Source organism: Camelus dromedarius, chromosome 22 (genome assembly GCF_036321535.1).
Source record: "Camelus dromedarius isolate mCamDro1 chromosome 22, mCamDro1.pat, whole genome shotgun sequence".
NCBI classification, from domain to species: Eukaryota; Metazoa; Chordata; class Mammalia; order Artiodactyla; family Camelidae; genus Camelus; species Camelus dromedarius.
The window spans coordinates 26,230,610-26,252,733 of record NC_087457.1 but is presented as its reverse complement, the minus strand read 5'-3'; the positions used below and the strand labels follow the sequence as shown (position 1 = coordinate 26,252,733).

General features: G+C 40.7%; 1 protein-coding gene across 2 annotated transcripts; it reads right to left on the bottom strand.

Annotated features, from left to right (window-relative positions):
• Positions 1 to 7,157: 7,157 nt before the first annotated feature.
• Positions 7,158 to 22,053, bottom strand: CASP3 (caspase 3). Of its 2 annotated transcripts, none has more exons than XM_010974562.3 (7): positions 21,953 to 22,053; positions 13,419 to 13,486; positions 12,660 to 12,784; positions 11,247 to 11,375; positions 10,730 to 10,905; positions 10,326 to 10,446; positions 7,158 to 9,134 (listed from the first exon to the last, which is right to left on the bottom strand). In XM_010974562.3, the coding sequence occupies exons 2-7, from the start codon at positions 13,469 to 13,471 to the stop codon at positions 8,911 to 8,913; spliced, it is 828 nt and encodes a 275-aa protein (XP_010972864.1). In that variant the 5' UTR covers positions 13,472 to 13,486; positions 21,953 to 22,053; the 3' UTR covers positions 7,158 to 8,910. The 2 variants fall into 2 exon arrangements, with proteins under 2 accessions (XP_010972864.1, XP_064333634.1); XM_064477564.1 differs by having other exon boundaries at positions 8,993 to 9,719.
• Between the last annotated feature and the right edge of the window lie 71 nt (positions 22,054 to 22,124).

Genomic DNA, 22,124 nt, shown 5'->3' with positions numbered 1-22,124 from the left:
CTGCACACAGAGCTAAACCTGCTGACTGGCTTGTCACTGTCTCAGAGGGACTGTCAAGGTGGCCCAGCATTGTGGTTAAGGGGGTAGACTCCACAGCCAGACTCCTGGGTTCAAATCCTGACCGTGCCACTCACTGCACTGTGCCCTTGGTCAAGTTCCTTCAGTTTCTTCCCTCTGTTCATTGGAGATATTGCATAAGGTTGATAAGCGGATGACATGAGTTAATATTTATAAATCACTTAGAATAGATGGGGCACAAAGTTCAGAGCGGTAAGTGATGATAAGAAAAGTTCTTTCCCTAGTTCTACTGACATTTCCAAAGATTGCAGAACGATGGATACATAGAATAACCTACCAGGGTTCTCTAGAGCTTTCATTTATCAGATAACTTTTCCATCATTATCTTAAAATTTTTTTATGTCACTCCTACAGGAAGGAAGATATTGTCGCCCCCATTGTCGAGAAGGAGAAACTGGGGTTCAGACTAGGGGAGAAGTAGCTAGTTAGCAGACTCCAGAGCTGGTACTACCCAAACTACAGGAAACCCAACAGAGGAAGTGTGCACGTGGGAGGTGAAGTGGGGAGGGGGGAATTCTGAGTTGAAATGAACTATGACTGTGTTTAGTGAAAAACATTTCTTAGTCATAGTTTACCTGTAAGTTTCACATGCTGGAAAAAGAAAAAAGAAAAGGGTTGCCCAACATACATAAAACCTCCAAAGACTGCATTTGTCAGCTCGGAATTCCCCAGCATTTTCTTGATGCAATTTGAAATGAGGCTCCCCTCCAGCTAAGTGAGCTGATTTTAACACAGCGGTTTGAAGGGACTTTTACACCAGGGCTTGAACACAACATGGATGACTTTAAGGCTCATGACCTTAAGACTCTACTTTCACAACGAGCTTCCATCAGTGACCGGATGACTTTTAGGAAGAAATTTGTAAAGAGAACTTGTAGCAAATCATTTAACATTTCCAGTGGTTCACTTTAAGGATATGAATGAATTTTAGTGGCTCTGAGTCTAGCCTATCTTTTCCATGTTCTCCTTGGATAAACGTAAACCACTGTTCTGGTTCAACTATTTCAACCTTTTAATTCTGCCCTATGCTTGAGGGCAAATAAGAGGATGGGAGAGAACAGGATGAATCAGGTTCTAATTTTGCATGATTTTGTATTTATAATCCAAATGAAATACAAAGGATATTTGGTTTGAACATCAGAGACAGTCATACTACCCACAAAGTTCACATTAAATTTCTCACATTAAAGATTTTTTTGAAAAGTTGTTTAGAAGTTACCAAGTTAATCAATAGAGATAAAGTACTGACTAGAGCTTTGAGGGCTGGAGGGGGAGAAGCAGACAGGGAGGGCAGGATAAGGTTGTCTGGATGGGGAACAAGATTTTCCTACACAAACTGCCTTGGTCACTCGCCCCAGGCCCCAGCAGTAGTTCAACTAGTTCTCACAGATTTACAAATAATAGAAACTCTCAACAGATACCACTTGCAAATTTTATTTCTCAGTCTTCTCCCTCTGAATTCGCATCAGCAACAATGGCTCCGGAGGTAAACGGTCAAAACAGAGAAAAAGAGAAACAGCAGCGTCGCTGGAAACAGGGAACGATTATTCTACTCTGTGCTTTTGACTGTATGATGTTCTGATTAACAACTGGAAACAAAAAAATATATATATATATTAAGGTTTTGAGCAGAATTAACAATTATTTTTCTAAGCTTTAATAATGAGCAGGGGCCTTGGAAAACTTGAAGACCTAGAAATAAATACTATAAATTAACCATAGGATCTGGAAATACCATAATAAACTCACTTCGAAGACTGTTAAATTATAACCGATATGGACATTACGGAATATGAGATTTTGTTTCCTTTCTTGCCACCTCTTCTGAGTCTCTGTACTCGGATGACCTCGGCCATCTCCCCACAAGGCTTCCTCTGCTTTCCACGCTCACCTGGCTGCTTCTGCTCTGGCCAATTATTTTCAGCTATGGAGAGAGATCACTGTGCACGCTGCCTACAGGTACTGACATGAGTTCATAGTCAAAGAACTTCCACATGCATCTGGTTGTGGAGAGAAGGGGAACAAGAAATCATAATTTGACCAAGATCACTCTTCTGTTAAATGGCCTACTAGGGACTGGAACCCCCAGATCCTCGTTCCTGACACCCACGTGCTTATTGCATTTGATTTGGATCTATCTCTGTATATCTCCTTGCTGCTCCTCACTGCCCAAGTCTCATTAGGGAAGGAAATTTTTAAGAGCACAAATTTATTTCAAGGGGCAAGTGAAATTTTATCTTAAAGAACTAGAGTAATGCTTCACAAATGTTAGCTCAAGGACTTAGATTCTGATACCAGTTCTAACAGACTTTCCCCATCATACTTCCAAATAATTCCTCAACACCAGCTGGGAGTCCTTCAACCCAACTCAATTCTGACACTCTTACCCAGAGACAGGGTCAGATTCCACAGGTTAAGGGCTCAGTCCCACAAGACTGCCCCCTACTCTCCACCCCCCATCCCCCAGGTCAACAAAAGATCCAGATTGTCATCTGTGCTTCTGACCAACCGGCTATAAATCAGAGGTTCAAATGATCCCCGTCTTGGGTTTGATGAATTTGTTAAAGCAGCTCACACAACTCAGAGAAACATTTTATTTACCAGATTACCAGTTTATTATAAAAGGATGTAACCCAGAAATAGCCAAATGGAAGGGATGCATAGGGCAAGGTTTGGGGAAAGGATGCGGAGCTTCCATGCTCTCTAGGTACCACTCTCCCCGCATCTCCACATGTCCACCAATCTGAAAGCAATCCAAACCCAGGTTTTTTGTTTTTTTTTTTTAATGAAGGCTTCATGACATAGGCATGGCTGATTAAATCTTTGACCATAGGTAATTAAACTCGATCTCCAGCTCCTCTCCCCTCCCCTAAACATCAGGGATGGGGCTGAAAATTCCAACCCTCTAATCACATGGTAGGTTTTCCAGGCAACCAGGTCTCATCCGTAGGTTACCTCAGGGCTTTCCAAAAGTCCCCTCACGGACACATAAAAGGCATTTTTATCTCTCTCATCATTTAGGAAATTCCAAGGGTTAGGAGCTCCGTGCTAGGATGAGGAAGATCAAATACACACTGACTATAAATCATAGTATCACAAGGAACATTTCAACCTGCAGCAGGTTTGATTCTGGCAAACTGAGAAAAGTAAAGGTAATAGTGTGTGTGGGTGTAATAAACTCACCACTTTCCCTTGGAAAGTATGATCCTTTAATCTGCGATTATGTCCCCTACTTATTTTGGGGTTGAGGAAGAAATTAAGGAGGCGGAAGTTAAAATGTCCTTTCTTTTATGAATAATGGTGGAAACAGGTGGTAGTTTTTTTTAAAAAAGGTTATTTGTCAAAAACAAAAGATAAATTTTTAAAAATTCCATAAAATCAACGATTTATAAATACAACTACATTTTATCACACTATCTTTTTACTCCCACATATGGAATCTCATTTGAGCAAATCAGTACCCATATGGTGGGGGCACATCCAACATTCTCACCTCTTAGTTCCATGACATCATTTCCAAAATGGTCTTTCATTTTACTTCATCCTTTTAATCAGCTACATCATTTTCATGATCAAATTTGACTACAATCTGTCATCATTTTAGTCTTACTGTTCCACTATTTGGACGAGGGAACTTTGCATCCATCAGGACCACCAGGCTATGGACCACTTTTCCTATTCCCTGAAATTAACCCCCTTCCCTGTTCATTCCTTCTCTATCCAGCTTAGATTCCATGGTCTATCAATTCAGTAACTCATTTTGCAGGATCCTCAAAATCCGTGGCTCCTTTTTTATAAAAATGTGGGCTAAAGCCCAAAGCTGAATGAAGCCAACACATGCCAATACTCAAATATCTGCATGTTCCTAGATAAAAATCACACAGCAGGGCAGGCTGGTAACACTGTGGTTTCATCTGGGCCCTAAACGCTGCCCAGTGATCTTACTAAACTCTGGTCAACTCGACTCTCCAGCGCTTGACAACGATGGTTTTAAACCTTCCGTACTCTTCTGACACTTTGGACAGTTAACTTTGAGCACAGCCCTTGTCTTCTACTCCTTAAAAAAAAATATAGAAGATATTACAAGAGAACTTCCTGCCACAAAAATTTACAAGCCTTCCTTTATTCACACTCAGCCTCTCATATTTCCTCCTGTTTAAAAAAAAAAAAACACCATCCACCACCAAACAAAAAACCTCCTCTCTCGTCCCCACAATTATGCTTGGATTTAACCCTCTCTCATTTTTTAGGAAACCTACATGGTCAGTTACTTTTCCCTCCAGTATTTTCAGCCTTTCTCCTGACTGGATTCTTGCCATTAGCGTTTAAACAGGCTCAACTCTCCTGCCCACGCAACAACATTTCAACTCACTTCCCTCTCTAGCTACTTCCCCCTCTTTCTCTTGTCCTTTGTAGCCAATTTCTCAAGTTTTCTATACTTTGAGTTTCCGTTTCCTTACCTGACACTCGTGTATCAATCCTTTCTAAGTGACTTCTGCCTCGATACTTGTCATGATCACCTATAACCTCTTGTCTCAAATCCAGTGTATAGTTCTAATTTTCATTTCCCCTGTATTTTGGATAGTTCGTCCCAGCTGGCCCCTTCCTTGGGGAACAGTTTCCTCCCGTGGCTTTCTTACCTCGTACTCCAGTTTTCCCGCCTTCAGCTCCTGTGGTCTTTTTCTGTCTCCTCTCCTCGGTCCCGGGATGCTGGAGCCTCTCCCCTTTGCACATGGACTCTCCCCAGATGGGATCTCTAAGCAGAGCATCCACAAGGCCCTGCCCTGCACTGTCTCCTCTCTCAACCTCACTTACCCTTCTGCTTGCTGACTCTTCTCCATCCACAGCGGCCTCCTCAGTGCTCCTTAAACCTGCCAGGCAGAAATGAGGTTTTGGAAATATTTCGGTAAAATCAATGAATTAGATTTCAACACATTAGCCAGACACGCTTCCCTCTTAGGGAATCGCGTATGAGGCTGTTAGGTCCCTGAGCTGACATTCAAGTCACCTAAAAACAAAGCATAAGGGATAGGTCAGACAATGGACACTTGTAAACTCAAACGAGCTACTTAATAGCTTTTGTACCAACTTTGCATTTGGCAGAATTTTCTTGAACAGGAGATGCTGGCTTTTTCTGAACATCTCTAAACATGTCAGTTCTTCAGTTCTTTTCATCTTCAATGTAGCAGATGGCAGAGATTCTGCGCACAAAAATTCTTGGGTAGATATTTGTTGCTCTGCCTCATCATGTGATAATTTATTATAATCGTATGGCAAAGGATAAGGATGCAACAATGAGAGAATGAATTAAGAAGCTAATGTGACTAGTCTAGTTTGCTCCTTGAACTAAAAAGAGCTGATGCTGAGAATTACTTTAGGCCCAAGTTCTAATATTGTGTTATGTTCTCAGCTAATACCTTATAGATGTTGAGGCAAAGAAGGGAATAAGTTAAATGAAATCTCGTAACACAGCTGCACTGAACAGCTATGGCATCCCGTAGCCCCGTACTGATCCACGTTCTCATTCCTGAGATAGTTTTGTGCCACTCTCCCACCTTCCCTTGATTTAATTCCATTTTTTTTGAAGCCAGGAAATACATTGATATGGTCCCCAAAAGTGCAAATGATATAGAAAGGTAAACACAAAAGAAATCTCACTTCCATTCCTGTCCCCATCCACTGTTTACATTTGTGTTAATTTCCTTTATCCTCCTGGTCTTACTTTATGCATATTCTTATCCCCTCCCCACCCCCGCTTCCCTTTTCACACAAAATAACAGCATCCTGTCTATAGTGTTCTGTGTTTCCATCTTTCTCACTTAATCAGCATGCTGGAGATCTGCACCTGTCAGTTGAAAAAGAGCCTTATTCTGTTTCATAGCAAGTCGTGTTCCCACTGTGTGGATGTATCACAGTGTATTAGCCTGTCTTCTTTACAGTTGGGTTGCTATTTTCTTTTTACCATTGAAACAATGTTGCGAGGAATAATCGTGCACATTTTGTACAGGGACTGGTGTGTGGGTAGTGTGGATTGCAAGAGCTGAGAGTGCTTCTTCAAAGGCTAAAAAATGACAGGTATCGTCAGATTCTCCTCTGCAGAGAATTACGCCACTTTGCACTCCCAACCAATGGAGAATACGTTTCCCCACAGCCTAGCTGACAGAATGTCATCAAACTTGAGGATTTTGGTCAATCTGATAGATGACAGACAATACCTTAGTTTAATTTGCATCTCTCTTATGATGACGACTGAAGCTTTTTAACCTGAGGTATAAGGGTCTTTTTTTGTGTGTGTGTGAACTGTTCATGTCCTTGGTCCATTTTTATATTGAGTTCTTGGTCTTTTTCTAATATCTAACACTTCTTTATTTAGCAGAGATTAAAATGGGCTGGACTGTCAACACAGTACAGAACTAAAGCTTTAAATGTGTCTCAAAGAAGTTATTCATCCGCCCCCTACTCCTTGGAAACAGGAATAATCCCCTATTCCCAATTAGGAGAATTTTATCTTGTTTTCTGATTTTAAAAGTAATGTATGTTCACTATAGAAACATTGGAAGAGATGTAAAACCACTGCCCTTTGCACTTTCTCATATTCCTTTTCTAAGTACGTAAACAGGGAACATCTTCCCGTGTCACAACCCCATCTCCCAGGTAACCCTCAGGGAGCATCAGTGGTTTAGCCCATAGCCCCCCAGTTCTTTGCCCGTCCTCTATCAGCCCTGGGAAAAATCTGCGGGTGGAAAAGGATTCATTTCAGCAGTAGCCTTCATACCCAGCTATTCTCCATTCCTCAAAGCAAGGAAACAAACAGAAGTACGGTCACAGGGACTGCGGTCTAGGCGAGCTTGGCGTCCTTCTTGGTGTCAAGGTAATTTTACAAACAGGGCCTTCTGAGAGGGCCCCAAGGAGAATAGGAAGGCTGCTGATCCTGTTCGGTAATTTGTCACCATCTCAAAATATTTGATTAAAGGGTCCTGTTACATTCTCTTTGGCCCTTCCAAATCAAGCTCTTGGCTCAAAATATTTTAACTTCAATTAATAGCACATCAGAAACAACAAAAAACTTGAACATGTCGGCAATTCTAAGTTAAAATTTATTTTGACATAAATTTTTTACAAAATTGTCACACAGGAACAAATCTTAAGGTACAATCACACACTTCATTTACAAAAAGTTACAGATGTAGTCAAAACAAATAGGTGTCATTTATAAATGTGTGTTTCTTTCTTTGAGCAAAAGGAAGCTCGCGGGGAAAGTCAAGATTGAAAACCAGTGGGATACAGCGACGCAGGGACGGCTGACATCCCCCCTGAGCGAGGCGGCTGAGAGCCTGGCCTTCCCGGCTTGGTCCCAGCAGCATCTCCTCTCTGGCCTTCAGTTTCCCCAGGCACCAAAGGAGGGAAGGCGCAATGAATTCTAAAGTCCCGTGTACCATGGTCCTTTCATTTCAGAGAACAGTATATGATCATAACAGTGTCTCCTTTGATTGTAAACGTCAACAGGCTCTCACTTATGCTCAAAGATTTTACTACAAAGAGTGCTATGGTTTATATCATGACTCTCACCATCTTTGGAAAATCTCCATTTCAGAAGTTTGATTCACTTTGCTTTTTGGAGCTTCCTGCCTTGGGGGCATCCTCACGCACCCCCGGACGCAGGAGGAAACAAACTAGCCTCCTGAAGCCATAGTCTATGTCTCTGCCGTCATCACGGTCATCACGCATGCTGCGTGCGCTGTGCCCTGTTCAGGTTCAAACCATCTTCTAATTTGGGGTGTCCCGCTGATTGATTTGCTGTTTCTTCTTCATGCCTCAGTGTTTATTCTGTAAGTTGTAGTAAGTTCCCAAAGAATTTCTTCAATTCACGCTGCTCTCAGTGTTGATTCAAGTTGGAGGCTTTGACAGAAGCACCCCTCAGATTTGCTGCTGGTATGCGAGGCCCAGCGGCTGGTGGATGAGCTGCATTTTAGCACCTTTTACTTCTAACTCTGTCTGCCTCTGTTAATGTTGCATTTAACCTTAAAAGTCACCTTAGTTTGCTCCCACTTTACCTCAGTAAAACATTTAGTTCCTTTTCCAATATTAAACTTTTTTTTTCATTAAAAACAACAAAGACATGCTCAGAACAGACATCACAAAACCACACACTCAGGTAAGAGATAAAAGAGTATCCTTCTCAGGGGTGGGTGTGTATGTAGCTCAGTGGCAGAGTACAGGCTTAGCTTGCCCAAGGTCCTGGGTTCAATCCCCAGTACCTTCATAAAAAGATAAAAAACAAACAACAACAACAACAACAAAATCAACACACCATTTTCTTATCTCCAAATACTAATTCTAAGATCAAGCCTTTGACCATGCCCACAGACCCCCAAGTTCCATGGTGTGATTATATATATATTCCACATCATTATTTCTATAGTTTGACAAAAACCAGAACACATACTCTGAAATGAGGACATATCGATATCATGGCAATTCATTTCTGCAATGTTTAACTTCTTCCACGATTCCCTGAAAATTTGTAGCATCGCATCATCACTAAAACTTGATTATGAGGCTGTTAATTTACAATCATTTCCTCTCATAATGCTTATATCACTACCCACTTTTATTTATTTCTAATTAAATTCAATTTCAACTACTTGACTCTGTTTGAGGTAGCTCCATAATAGTTCTATTGCTATGAATGTGGCATATCTCAAAGTATCCCCTGGAGGGTCAGATGAGATTTCAATGAGAGAGGAAAATAGAGTATCAGTTACACCATTTGCTCACTTGGCATACAAATTAAAAAAAAAAAAAAAAAAAAAGCACCCATTTCTTTAGTTATTAAAAATATAGTTCTTTTGTGAGCATGGACACAATACATGGAATCTGTTTCTTTGCATGAAAAGCAGAGTCAATGGAAAAAGACTCGAATTCTATTGCCACCTTTCGGTTAACCCGAGTAAGAATGTGCATCAGCTCGAGTTTGTGAGCGTACTGCTTCAGCATTGCACAAAGGGACTGGATGAACCAGGATCCATCCTTTGAATTTCTCCAGGAATAGTAACCTACAAGGCAAAATATAACCAAAAAATCATGGGTATCTGATGTTAGCCGACTTAATAAATCATTCCATAATCATGAAGGAAAAAACAAGCATAAACATCCAAGCATTATCAGCCATAAAAACAAACAAATAAATGACACCTTTGATTCCAGGGGAAAGCAAAACAGAAACAAAAAAGACAAACATGTGCTGTATATATAATAACCTCCGCTTTCGACCAGGAAGAATGAGTTGTAGACTAAGTTGACCATTGAATTACTGAGAATTCTACTTCCTGGGCTTCCCTTCCAACAGGGGAGAACAGGTAAACACACAGGGGACGCAAAAGCAAAGAAATCAAAAGGCTCATTGTAAGTAGCATCGTGTTGCAATCAGATTATTGGCTTATCCAAGAAATAAATTGTTTCAGTATGCACACACATTTGAGTGTCCTAAACTGTCTACAGGACATCTGACTAGAGTATAATAAACACATTATAGCATATTTAGAAGTCCAGAGGGGAAATAGTGTGTTGATTGTACTTTTCCGAGATTAACTACTGGAGCCACAGCTTTTAACTTGGAAATACTTTATCTGGAAAGATGCCTGGAGGTTAAAAAATATCATATTGAGAATATTTAAAAATGTAACACTGTTTAAAGATACATTTGCCCTACATTTCCAAACTTTGTGACACCCTTTGTTGTATAATAAGTAAACAATTTCATGATCAATAAATATTTATATGATGACACGTAACACAACTACCAAAAAGTAGAGGTTAATAGCCTATTCATAAACCATTTTTCACTTTATTTTCCCTCATTCCACCTCTACTTGCTCATATGCTATTCATGGTTATCCTTTTTATTTCCTACCTTCCAAAGAATTCCTGGAAAACACACCTCTGTTCTATTCCAGGAAGTGGGAAAAGCTCTGACTTGGCCTATATTATAATACAGTATCCATGTGGTAGTAAGTTCATGAATGACACTGTGTAAGTATATTTTCTTATAAATGCATATTTTCTAGTCAAACTTAGCTAAAGACAACCTTTTGAGACTTGCCTGTGGTTAAGGTACCCTAAAATATAGGCAAGTTGGCTTTTTTTTTTTAAACGGATATCAAACTCTTGAGAGCCTTTGGAACACCCTCTTCGTTGTTTAAAATCTATGTATAACACTCGTTATTTGTCTCTTGTAAGCTTCTTACCAGGTGCCGTGGAGTATGCATACAAGAAGTCGGCCTCAACGGGTATTTTCTGACAGGCCATTTCGTCCTCAACGCCACTGTCTGTCTCAATCCCACAGTCCAGCTCTGTGCCTCGGCAGGCCTAGAGGTTAGAAAATAAACATTTATTTTTTTTAAAAATGTGTGTTCATGCATAACTGTTATCTCTAAGAAATGTAAGGGCTGTGTAAAAATTGGTATTAATGATGTAGAGTCCTTTTGCTATAAGTCTAAAATTAAAATTTATTCTACCTAGGTGGTGGGTTAAATAAAGAAAAAAAGGAACAATAGTTCAGCAGCTTTGGGGAAGAAAAATAACTCCTCCGGATAATCCCCAACTGCGTAATGAATCCTCAGTGACCAAGCTGCTCAGTTACATGTATTACCTGAATAATGAAAAGTTTGGGTTTTCCGGTTAGGCTTCTACAACTGTCCCCTCTGAAGAAGCTTGTTAATTTTTTCAGATCAACAGCCCCATCTGTTCCATAAATCACTCCTTCTTCACCATGGCTTAGAAGCACACAAATGAAACTGCTCCTTTTGCTATGATCTTCTTTAGAAACTGAAAAAACATGTACAAACAAGAAAAACAAACAAACAAAAAATCAATGCAATTTTATTCAACAGTCTCATATATACTGTATGGGAACAACATGAAGAAATCTGAGAATAGAACTAAGAAATCATGTAAACCCAGCTTGGGGCAGAGCAACAGATCTCAAACCATTCTAGGGGGTTGGTACGAATAACCCGTTTTACTTATTAAAAATATAGAGAGTCGGATTATGTATAGTTCCACAATTCTTGTGTTTTTTTGGTATATACATATATATGTATAAATAATTACAGATAGACTATAACATAAATTGGACAATGAAGGCCATGCTTTGAATTATTTCTTACCATTGTACATTAATTTCAAAATTTCTTCACATGTAAGATCATTTTTATTTCTGACTTCGTATTTCAAGTTCGTGAAGGTTTCCCTGAGGTTTGCTGCATCTACATCTGTACCAGACCGACATGCCATTCCTTGAACAGAAAAACATTTCTTTTAATTGCATTTAAGGAAAAAAAAGATAAACTGCTCTGAAATGAACTATTCAATGATTCACACAATCCACAATAAATTCTTCCTTTCAAATGCTAAGAAAATTCAATTATTCTGATCATGGTAACACAAAATCTCTTTCATTTCTTAGCATATAAGACACTTCATGATATAAGCTGTATACAGTCACAAAGATGTCTTTCATAGCTGCTTCGATAGTGAAAAACAAACAACTTAAATGCCTAACAAGAGGGGTTTGGTTACATAAGTCATAACTCATTTATTTAATAGGACACTATGTTGCCATTAAAATTCTGTAGATAAAATTTTGCCATGGGAAAATGGTCCTTGTTAAAAAAAAAAAAGACTAGAAAACAATAGCATCCTACTTTTAAGATTTTACACACACACACACACACACACACACACACCCCTCACACACTCAGAGGAATTATTTCTTTGATTTAAAGTTCCCAGCAATTCTAGGATACATTAGTACTTTCATAATATTTTTTCAGGAAAACACACACACACACACACAAACCACTACACCACCTTAATACTATTCATCAGGCATCTGTTCTGAGTGATCTCCTTTCATCCTTCCAACCACGACTGGCTGGTGGTTATCGTGACTGGCTTCATTTGTGCAGATGGAGGACACGGAGCACTGAGTTAGTGTGAGGCCTGTACAGGGCTCCCAGGCTTCCCTCGTTCCTCATAGTGCCTTCCACACACGTGTCCAGGTTGACAGGACAATGTACTCAAATTGAAAAACCCTCAAGCATGGAGGGTGGGCATGGGAAGACACACAGAAGTGAGAATATTTAACATGTATGAATGGAAAAAAGAGGAAATGTTTCTATATCCAAAGGGTTGTTGATTATCTCGGAGTTATGTGTGTGATTATGAGTGACCTTAATTTTTCAATTTTGCTAATCTGTAACTTCTATTTATGACCATATATTATTTTTTATAAAATTAAAATAAGCTCATCAAGGCTTTGGCATTGGAACTGCTGAGGACACTCTGCAGCTATGTGACAAGGTAACTGAATTCTGGTCCTGGTTTGTGAGCCATCTGTAGAAGATTAAGAGTCCACATTGAATGTTAGAAACCACAGGGTCCTGTTCTATCTCTACCTCATGGCCATTCTGAGTCATTAGTTTACTGACTAATAACATCAATTCTGTATTTTTATATTATATCAAATGCAAACGGTACCAATATGTGAAAAGGATTAAAAATTATATTATGATACATACCAGTACTTTTATGAAAGTTCTTAATATTAATTATTAAACATAAACCCATTTCAGGATAATCCATTTTATAACTGTTGTCTAAGGATAGTCCAGAGTCCATTGATTTGCTTCCATGGAAGATATTTCTGTTTGGAAACCAAATAATAGTTTACAAAGAGAGAAACGGCCAATGCTACTGTTCACATTAATCCAACCTCTCTGACACATAAGAACAGTTAACATTTGTTGAATGTAGTGGGCTATGCTGTGTGTGACAGGCTTTTCCTGACTAAAATTTCACAAAAACCTATTTCACAGATAAGTGACCACCACCAGGCTAAGTAATGTGCTGACGGTTATGCAAGATACCGTGTCAGACCAAGGCTGCAAGCATCTGTTGGACTTCAGAGATTAGACTTTTAATCTCTATATTTTATGTTTTCCTCTAAATTTTATTAAAATTTCACCATACACTTTATACTTTAAAAAAAGGCTCAAAATACAGTATTTATCACAATTCCTAAATTATTCCTTAACCCTATGAGATGAACAAATTTATTGCTACATAGAATTACTGTTGTAAATAATTGAAAATACTTGTCTGAAGATCACTTATTCAAAAACCTGTCATCTAGACCAGGGTCAATAAACTTATTCTCATAGGAAGTCATCTGGGCGTCTCTGGCTTGAAAGCCCATATTCTTTCTGCTTCCTCAAAGCTTGCTGTGTTACACACACCCGTCTTTCTCTGACTGTCTAAGATTCCATTTAAATACTCACGTCTCCAAGGTTTTAATGGATTTTGAATCCACTGAGTTTTCAGTGTTCTCCATGGATACTTTTATTAACTAGAATGTAAAGAAAATAGGTATTAACCAAAATCAGTCCTTATAAGACCACTGCGTTATATTAATTACTCCAATGATGATTTCTCTAAATTGACACTTCATATGGACCTCGTCACTGTAGCATGACCATCTCTCTCCCCCAGCTTCACCTCCACTGTTGAAAGTTTCTGAGTCAAACCTGAGTACTGCTCCAGAGGGCTTCTCATTGGCCTCTGCTTCCACTACAACCTCCTGCAGACACTTCTCCACTCAGCAGCCAGAGTGATCTTTTTAAAGCATGCTGTCCTTCCTCTGCTTAACACACTCCAGTGGTTTCTCCTTGCAATTAGCATAGAAATGAGGCTCCTCTTGGTGCCTAAGACCCTATGCGATCTTGCCTTTCCTGCTGGCTGGAGGAAGCTCGGGGATTATCTGATTTTATAGGGTGTCTTCTTCTGACCGGCCTTCTCCTTACTAGGCTATTTTACGACTTTGCAGGAAGTTAAGCCATAGAAAACAGACCCCACATGAGTGACTCTTGTCAACAGCTACAGCAATGAAGATGCATTTTGTCTTGTAATGATGTAACTGATTTCCAACCTATAGAAAAGATGACCCTCCCAAATTACATTTTATTACCCTATAGGATATTAACCCATCTTGCTTCTATCAGCAAATGCATTTCATTATACACAACCGCTTACATCTATGTTTGCTGGGTTGAGGAGAGAATGGGAAAACAACAATGAGTAAAGACAACACAAGTGAGTAAACACAGGTTTACTGTGAAAGGGAATGGAGATGGGATAGTATGGGGAAGGGGCAGGAGATTTCTTGTTTTGTCTGGTTTTAAAGATGGGCCACCTAAGGCATGTCTTCAGGCTGATGAGAATGATCCACGTTAAGTGAGAAATTACTAAGGCAAGAGCAGAAAAAGAGCACAGCTCTTGAAGGGATGAGAGGGTTTGTGAATCTAGCTCACATATGGAGAAGCACTAGTCTCAGATCAGAACAAGGGTTCAGCCAGTGTAATGAAAGGAGGGCAAACTATTCGACACAATGTGTGAATGTGATGCAAGGCAGACGAGGCACCCATTTTCTCTATATTTAGAAGGTAAAGCTTGAGACAAAAATCCCCAAATGTCCCATCTATACCTTCCTGTGTACTCACGCATGCATTTTACCAAGTAATACAAAAACTAATCACGCAGAAAGCTAGCAAAGGTGTGAGGCAGGCATTCCCACACACCACTGGAAGGGACGGAAATCGGCATCATCTCTTGAGAACACTGTGACCGCAGAACATTGTGGCCCCCTCAATAAAAGCCTTAAAGTTTGCTCTGATAAACTTATACTTCTAAGAATGCAGCCTAAGGAAACAACTGTAGGGATCAGGGGGAGGAGGAAATGGAAGCATACGCATTACTCATCAAAATACTGAGAATTTGGGTGGAGAAATAGTTGAGTTATGATTGTTTCCATACATTGGCCAATACAGCTATGAAGCTTTTTAAAAGAACTTATCCGCGACATGGGGAATACTTACAAGGCTAAGTAAAAATAGGCTATAAAATTGTATAAAAAAGATTTAATCTCAATTAAACACAAGAAAAAGACTAAAAGTAATTACATAGCATCTTAATATATTAACCTGTTTATTAACAGCGGCTATTTCCGGGTGATGGAGATACATACAATAAACATGTATTACGTACATGGAATTTCAAACTTTCTTGAACCAAATATAGAGAGAGGCCAACTTGCCCCAATGAATGTCAAGATAACAATCCATCCATACTTGAAAACAAAGCTGTAGTTAATTTGATTAATTGAGAGACCAGTACAGGGTAGCTAACAACTCTGGAAACCTAGGCAGATACGTAATAGTACGATTAATGTTTCAAGAAGACTTTATGGCCAGCCTGTGGAAAATATGGAGTGAAAACACAGCAGGAAAGAAGACTTAATAATTTCTGAGGGTGAACCCAGAGCTCCTGCCAGTGTTCTTCCTGACCCCAGGGTTTTTGCCTCAAATTGGCCCTTTGGATGAGTTTGCCAAATGTAGGGTACACAGGATGTGTTCAAGAACCCCTAAATGCCTGTATGTTCCCACCAACGATCAAGGCCCTAAGGTCTCTTACGGAATACTTCTGCAAACAATGCAATGGTTCTTAGACTGAAATACTAACTTCTAACAACCTTTTATTTTTCACCAACAATAAAGCTGTAGGATAAAATGATTCTACATTTATGACCATTAATAGAAGGTTTAGATTTAAATAGTGGCCAGCTTTCCAGAGTTTTAAGACAGTTATCCTTGAACAATTTGAGTTTGAACTGTGCAGCTCCACTTATACATGGATATTTTAAAATAGCAATTACTACAGCACTAACTCCATTTGAGCTTGGCTGAATCCATGGATACGGAGCGGGGCTATGGAGTGCCAACTATAAATTATATGGTCAGATTTTTGACTATGGGGAGGGTCCCCTAACCCCTCTGCTGTTCAAGGGTCAACTGTATCTTGGTTCATACCAAGGTTAAGATTTCATCTAAATAATAGGTGACTTTCAAGTAGTCATTTCCTTTTTGTACATTTAATCAACAAATAATTCTTAAAAGTTAAGAAAGTTTCTGGTAGGTTAGCCTTAATACAAGTAATTGTAATTAATAATTTCTGGTATTGGACACCAGATAGACAATTCTGTATCAGTAAGGTAGCTGATGGCTGAAAGAAACCTGAATTCTTTTAGAACAGGATTTAAAACAGTTTCTAATTGATAAGGATTTCTCAGGAACAAATACTATAATGTAATTCCTTCCCTTTGTTATTAGTATCTGAATAATATATATTGCAACAGTATCAGCTGACCTTCATATACTATTGAAAATGTATATAATAGCAGATAAAATCCTCACTGCATCAGACGTGTGCACATCTGCTCTCTGCTCGTCACCATCTGCTTTTCCCACACAAAAGCAGCAAATCCACATTCTTGGGAGCAGAGCTTTGGTTCCTGCAGAATTTACTTAAGGGTTATACTCAGCATTACCTCATCTCCATTAGCTAATGCCTGGCTGAATATTCTGGGTGTGGTGACCTCATCTTGGAAAGATAAAATAATGATCCCCCGAGGGAAAAAATAATGCCCTATATGATGACAGGAGTTAGTTCTTGTAACATCTTCATTTGACAAAACATAAACAGGAATAGGGGCTTAAAAGAAATACTGCGATTCAGCAATAGACTTAACACTGATTGTTTCTCACTGTACTGATGTTATGTAATCCTTCCCATCAATTCAGGATGCTGATGATACTACATTCAGAACACATACTGGGTCCCAGAGAAGTTTGGGTTGAAGTAGACCAATTGATATTAGATGCCAATCTGGAACCTGGGTCTTAGAATCAGGTCTCTAAATTTCTAGATCCCTTTAGCAGTTGCCACTGAAGCTACAACAGTTAGATTTTCAAAAAGTAAAAAATTTTCTCAGTAGAAATTTACTGCCACACAAAAATACCTAAAGAAGTGAAAAGTTGCAATGATTTCCCTATTTATTGCGGTTAGCCAACTAAAGGGATTATTGTATATTGTAATAATGAAGTAAAACAGATAAATTATCTATAGGGATCAGGGAGAGGAATAAAATTAATTTCTGAAATTGAAATTTCTATATGAAGTTATAAAGCATTAACATTTGGGGGGAAGAGTTATTAAAGGCAGTTTGAATGTGTGCCTATGGTAGAGATTTCAAAATGCGGTATCAAGTGAGTATAACCAGTCTGAGAGATTCATACTCAGCTAACCTGTCACCCATCAGTGGGCTGGCTGTTCTTACTGCCTGCCCTACAAGGAAACTGAGGTAAGGGATTAAAGCCTGGTCTCTGCCCTACCAAATGGGTTTTAAATCTCAAAATGAGACATAGGAACCAACACCACTTACTTTTGAATCACTTCCACGAATATGACTATCTTAAAAAAAAGTTATAAGTAAAAATTTACCAAAACAGGTAGCCAAAGAATCATAATGCAAAGTGTGATTTGAATTTTACATAATAACAGTTCCTCTTAACTGCTGGCTTCTAGGGGCTGGACTCTGAGCTAAAAGGTACGTTTATTTATGTCTTTGTAATTTATGTATTTCTAGTTAGTCCTTCCAACGATGCTTTGAAGTATATGATTCCCATTTTACAGGTCAGTTGACTGAGGCTTAAAGAAGTCAAGTGGCAGACCCAGGACTCAAACGAGGATCTGTGTGTCTTGAGAGGGTGGACTCCCACACTTGAACGTGGCTTAGCACTACATAGGAGGGGTAACACTAGCAATAATTTCAAAGAAGGAAAACAAAAATCCATAACCTGGAAACACTAGGATGAGGCAGAGAGCATAAATAACATGACCGAAACTGACTACAGACTGTGAAATAGTATAAAGTACACTTACTCCAATTCATGAAGAAAACAGGAACGATGGTTATGGTGTTTTTGACACCACTGGGTAATTTACTTCTTAAAGTAAAATAGTGGGTTTCATACTAAGCATTCAGTATAAGTCATTCAGACCTTTTTTCTATGTCTCTATTGGCCTCGAAAGGAAAGGTAAAAAAAAGACAGTAATGAACTATCTAAAAAACAAACAGACTCACAGATGCAGTAAACAGTCTTATGGTTACTGGGGGGAAGAGGATGGGAAGGGATAAATTGGGAGTTCGAGATTTGCAAATATTAACTAGTATATATAAAATAAACAACAAGTTTCTTCAGGCACAGGGAACTAGATTCAATACCCTGTAGCAACCTATAATGAAAAGGAATATGAAAATGAATATATGTGTGTCACATGTATGACCGAAACATTATGCTGTACATCAGAAATTGACACACTGTAAACTGACTGTAATTCAATTAAAAAAACAAAAGTAAGGGAAAGGTAAAGGCTTTTCACCATGACTTCTGGGGAGATTATTCAGTCCTCCCTCAGTATCCATGGAGGACTGGTTCTAGGACAACTACCCCCCCAATACAAAAATCTTCAGATGCTCAAGTCCCTTCTGCACAATGGTGTAATAGTCAGCCTTCCATATCTGGTTGCAGAACATGTGGACAAGGATGATGGCCTGTAGTTGGGCCAAAGAACTTGATAAAATGGGGATCATATTCATTACCAATGACTGAGGACAAAGTCTCCAAAGCAGATTTAGTAAGCATTTAGTAAGCAAAACAGGAAGAAGATACTTTTCACAATAGTTTGGATAAGAGATTTCCGCTGTAACGTACAGGAAGACAGGCTGGAGGGCTCTCCACTCCTCAGTGTACAAGCCAGGAAGAACACAGTACTTACTAAGTGCAAGGGGCCCGCTGCCCCTCACCTGACATCCTAAAATGGCATCTCTGGACGGACAAAAGAAGAAATGGGGAAGCCCTCAAAGACCTAAATGTTGTGTTATAAAATAAATGTAGAATGAAGGATCTTGGCTACCTTTCATAAAAATTATAGATAACCCAGAAGGCCTCCTCCCTCCCACTGAGAACCACTCCTCCGCAGAAGGAGCTTCAGTTTGACAACCACCTGCCAGAGAAGGTGCGAAAAGCCAGAGTTAGCAGTATTTATTCATTTGTCATTTGTGTGGTGATAACTGACTGAACACCAACAGTACGAAGTAATGGAGGAGACCAAGATCCTACCCCTACACTGAAGCTCACTGTATTCAAAAGCGGCTCATCACGACAGATGCCAGACAAGGCTCAGTATAAAACCGGTAACTTTATGCTCTAATGCAGAAACCCTATAAACAATCTGAATACCTAAATAGGTGTAGAATCAACAACATTACGTAGAGATTTACAAAGCCTTGTCACAGACATTACCTCATCTCATCCTCACAATAACCCTACGAAGTATATTACTCATGCCCAATTTATGAATGAAATATAAGTGTCACCCTAGGGACTAGGGAACGTGGCCTCAGGTTCTCTGACAGCAGAGTACCTATTCCCCTCCATTACATTTGTATTTGTTAAATGAATACACAACAGTATCTAAGTCTAAGAATTCCACATCTTTTTAAAGACCCAAACACCAGTGCTTTCCATCTTTCAGGCAGAACCAAGAACTATCTAATATTAGGCACCAGAGTTGACTTAATGCCGTTCATGAACCTAAAGACTGCTTTCCTGCATTAGAAGAGGGTAAAGCAGTAGGAGATTGTGTTAAATTGGGTGTGAAAGCAAAACAGGAAAGAAGCATTCTATAACTGCCTCTATTAGGTATCAGTCTCTCAAAATCACAGGAGACAAAACTTTTTTCCAAGAAAGCAAAAGCAAATCTGAGGTACTTGGATACAATGTTTCATTTCTTCCTTAGTGTGAACAGGTTTCATTGTTACACTCCAAAAACCTGTTCATTCATTAAAACACATTTTAACTTTCAAAAGCCTTCTTCTGCAGAAGAGCAAAGCAAAACCAAAGCTCAAACATCAGGTTGGGATAGGAATGATTTAAGCCTTACATTTCATTCTTAGAGATCATGTAACTACAACTCAAAGTGGCTGAGTGCATTTTGATACAGGCTTTTCTAACCACCTTGCTTATTGCTTAATATCTCCTAACACAATCCCGCCTGCATATATCGTTGTAGCAATTTCGTATTTCACCTCTACCATTCCTTTCTAGTCCACATCTTTTAATTATAATTTACTAAGTAATTCTAAAACAGGTCAATTTTTTTCTAGCTAGAGCATAATTATTAAAAAGCATAATACTGTAAATGAGCATTCACTTGTGCCAGGCCCTGGATGTGGGGAAGGACAACAAGAAACAGGATAATAAGCACAGTGGCTCATGGAATGTGGTAAGGAGCTAGTAGGAAAGAGTGTAAAAATAAGCAACTGCAAAGGATATGACATTTTCCTCTTAGGACCCGGCAGATGCAAAAGGAACACATAATAGTTAGACTTAACCTTGAACCATTTAATGAAAACAGAAACATAAATAGGCGTTCCTCAGGCAAACGTATGCTGATGGGGAGCAGGAACGCTGGTGTTCCAGGAAAACAGGTATTGAGAGCAGCATGGCTGTGTAGAAAGTGAAACGGTGCAGTAATGAAAAATAAATCAGGGGAGGGGACCAACGAGCTAACCTGTGCTTGGCTTTGTTAACCATATTAAGAAACAGAGTTTATCCCATGGGCAAAGGAACAGTTTTCTGGATTTTAATTTTGTAAAGATCCCTCAGCCTGGGCTGTGAAGAATAGACTGGAGAAGGGCGGAGGATCTGGAAGTAAGGAGGCTAATGAGGCTCATGCAGCCAGGTGAGAGCCTAGAGGGGCTTAAATCTGAGATGGAGAGAAGTGGGCAGGTCCAGAGGGTATTTAGGAGGTCCAGAAGGCTTGGCAGCTAACTGAAGAAAAAGGCAGGAGAGGCAGCTGGGAAGGTTGGTTCCTAGTTTCTTGGCTTGGAAGCCAGTTGTTGAGAACCGGGAAAGAGGCAGTTGCTTTGGGAAGTATGGCTTGAGAGCAGAACCACACAAGACAAGAGTGACAAAGGCACTCTGAGTCAACGGAGTGCTGAGGGGATTTCAGAGCAGCTCCTAAGGGATTTTGGCCATGGATACACAGTCACAGGCACGAGCTGGAAGGATTCATGGAGGCCTTCGGGTCCGAAAATGAACAGGAGTTTAATATTTAAAATTACCTCTTTGGAAAGCGGGGTCACACAGTCAACCCGAGAAAATCTAGGCCCGAGACAAAGAAGGCAGCAGAGACCAAACCCTTGCCCAGTAATGGGAGGATCAGCCCCGAGGCCTCTAGAACAGAACCAGCCCGCCTCCAGCCCTCAGGTCACCGTTTCTCTGCGCCCATCCCCCTCACCTCCTTCCAGATTCAAATTTCAGTCTTGGATCTCCGCTGCCTCCCGCTCCGGGGTCCAACCTCCTACCACCCGCCTCAGCACCCCGGCCTGGCCTCCCTCGCCTTTCCTGCCGAGGCTCAGCGACCTGGGTCGAGCCTCCTGATACCTGGCTTCAGCATCCCGACCCGGGTCTCCCGACACCCCCATTCCCGGCCCAGCTTCTGGATCCTCCGTCCGGCCACGGCGTCTCCGGCCGGGTCTCCCCTCCCCAGCCTCCCGCTGCCCGGCCTCCACATCCCCGGGCCGGTTTTCCGCCACACTTGTCCCAGCTTCTCGATCCTCGGCCCGGCCCCTCGTCCCCCAGGCTCCGCATCTCCAGCGGGGTCCCCGCTCTCCCGCCCGGCCTCCTGCCTCCCGGCCGAGTCTCTGGACCAGCGGGCTTTAGTGCCCGTCCCCGCCCCCGTCTTCGTGGCAAAACAAAGGATCTGCCTCTGGGACCGTGCCCGTCTCGCTCGTCTCCGCGAGCAGCTGCAAGCCCGTTCAGGTCCCTGGGACTGGCGCTGGGCTCGGGAGGGTGGAGGGAACTAGTCCAGGGCCGACGGCGCAGCGATGAGAAAAGTCGAGGGCATCACTCACCGTTCGGCACCCAAGCCGTAGCAACCTGCACGCTCTGCACAGCTCCCTGCCAGCGCTGCTTCCGCGGCGGCAGCGCTTAGAGGTGAGCTCCGATGCAGGCCCCGCCCCTGACCCCGCCCCTCGGCTCCGCGCGCTCCGCTCTGCGCCGACACGTCCCTCAGGCCCCGGTTAG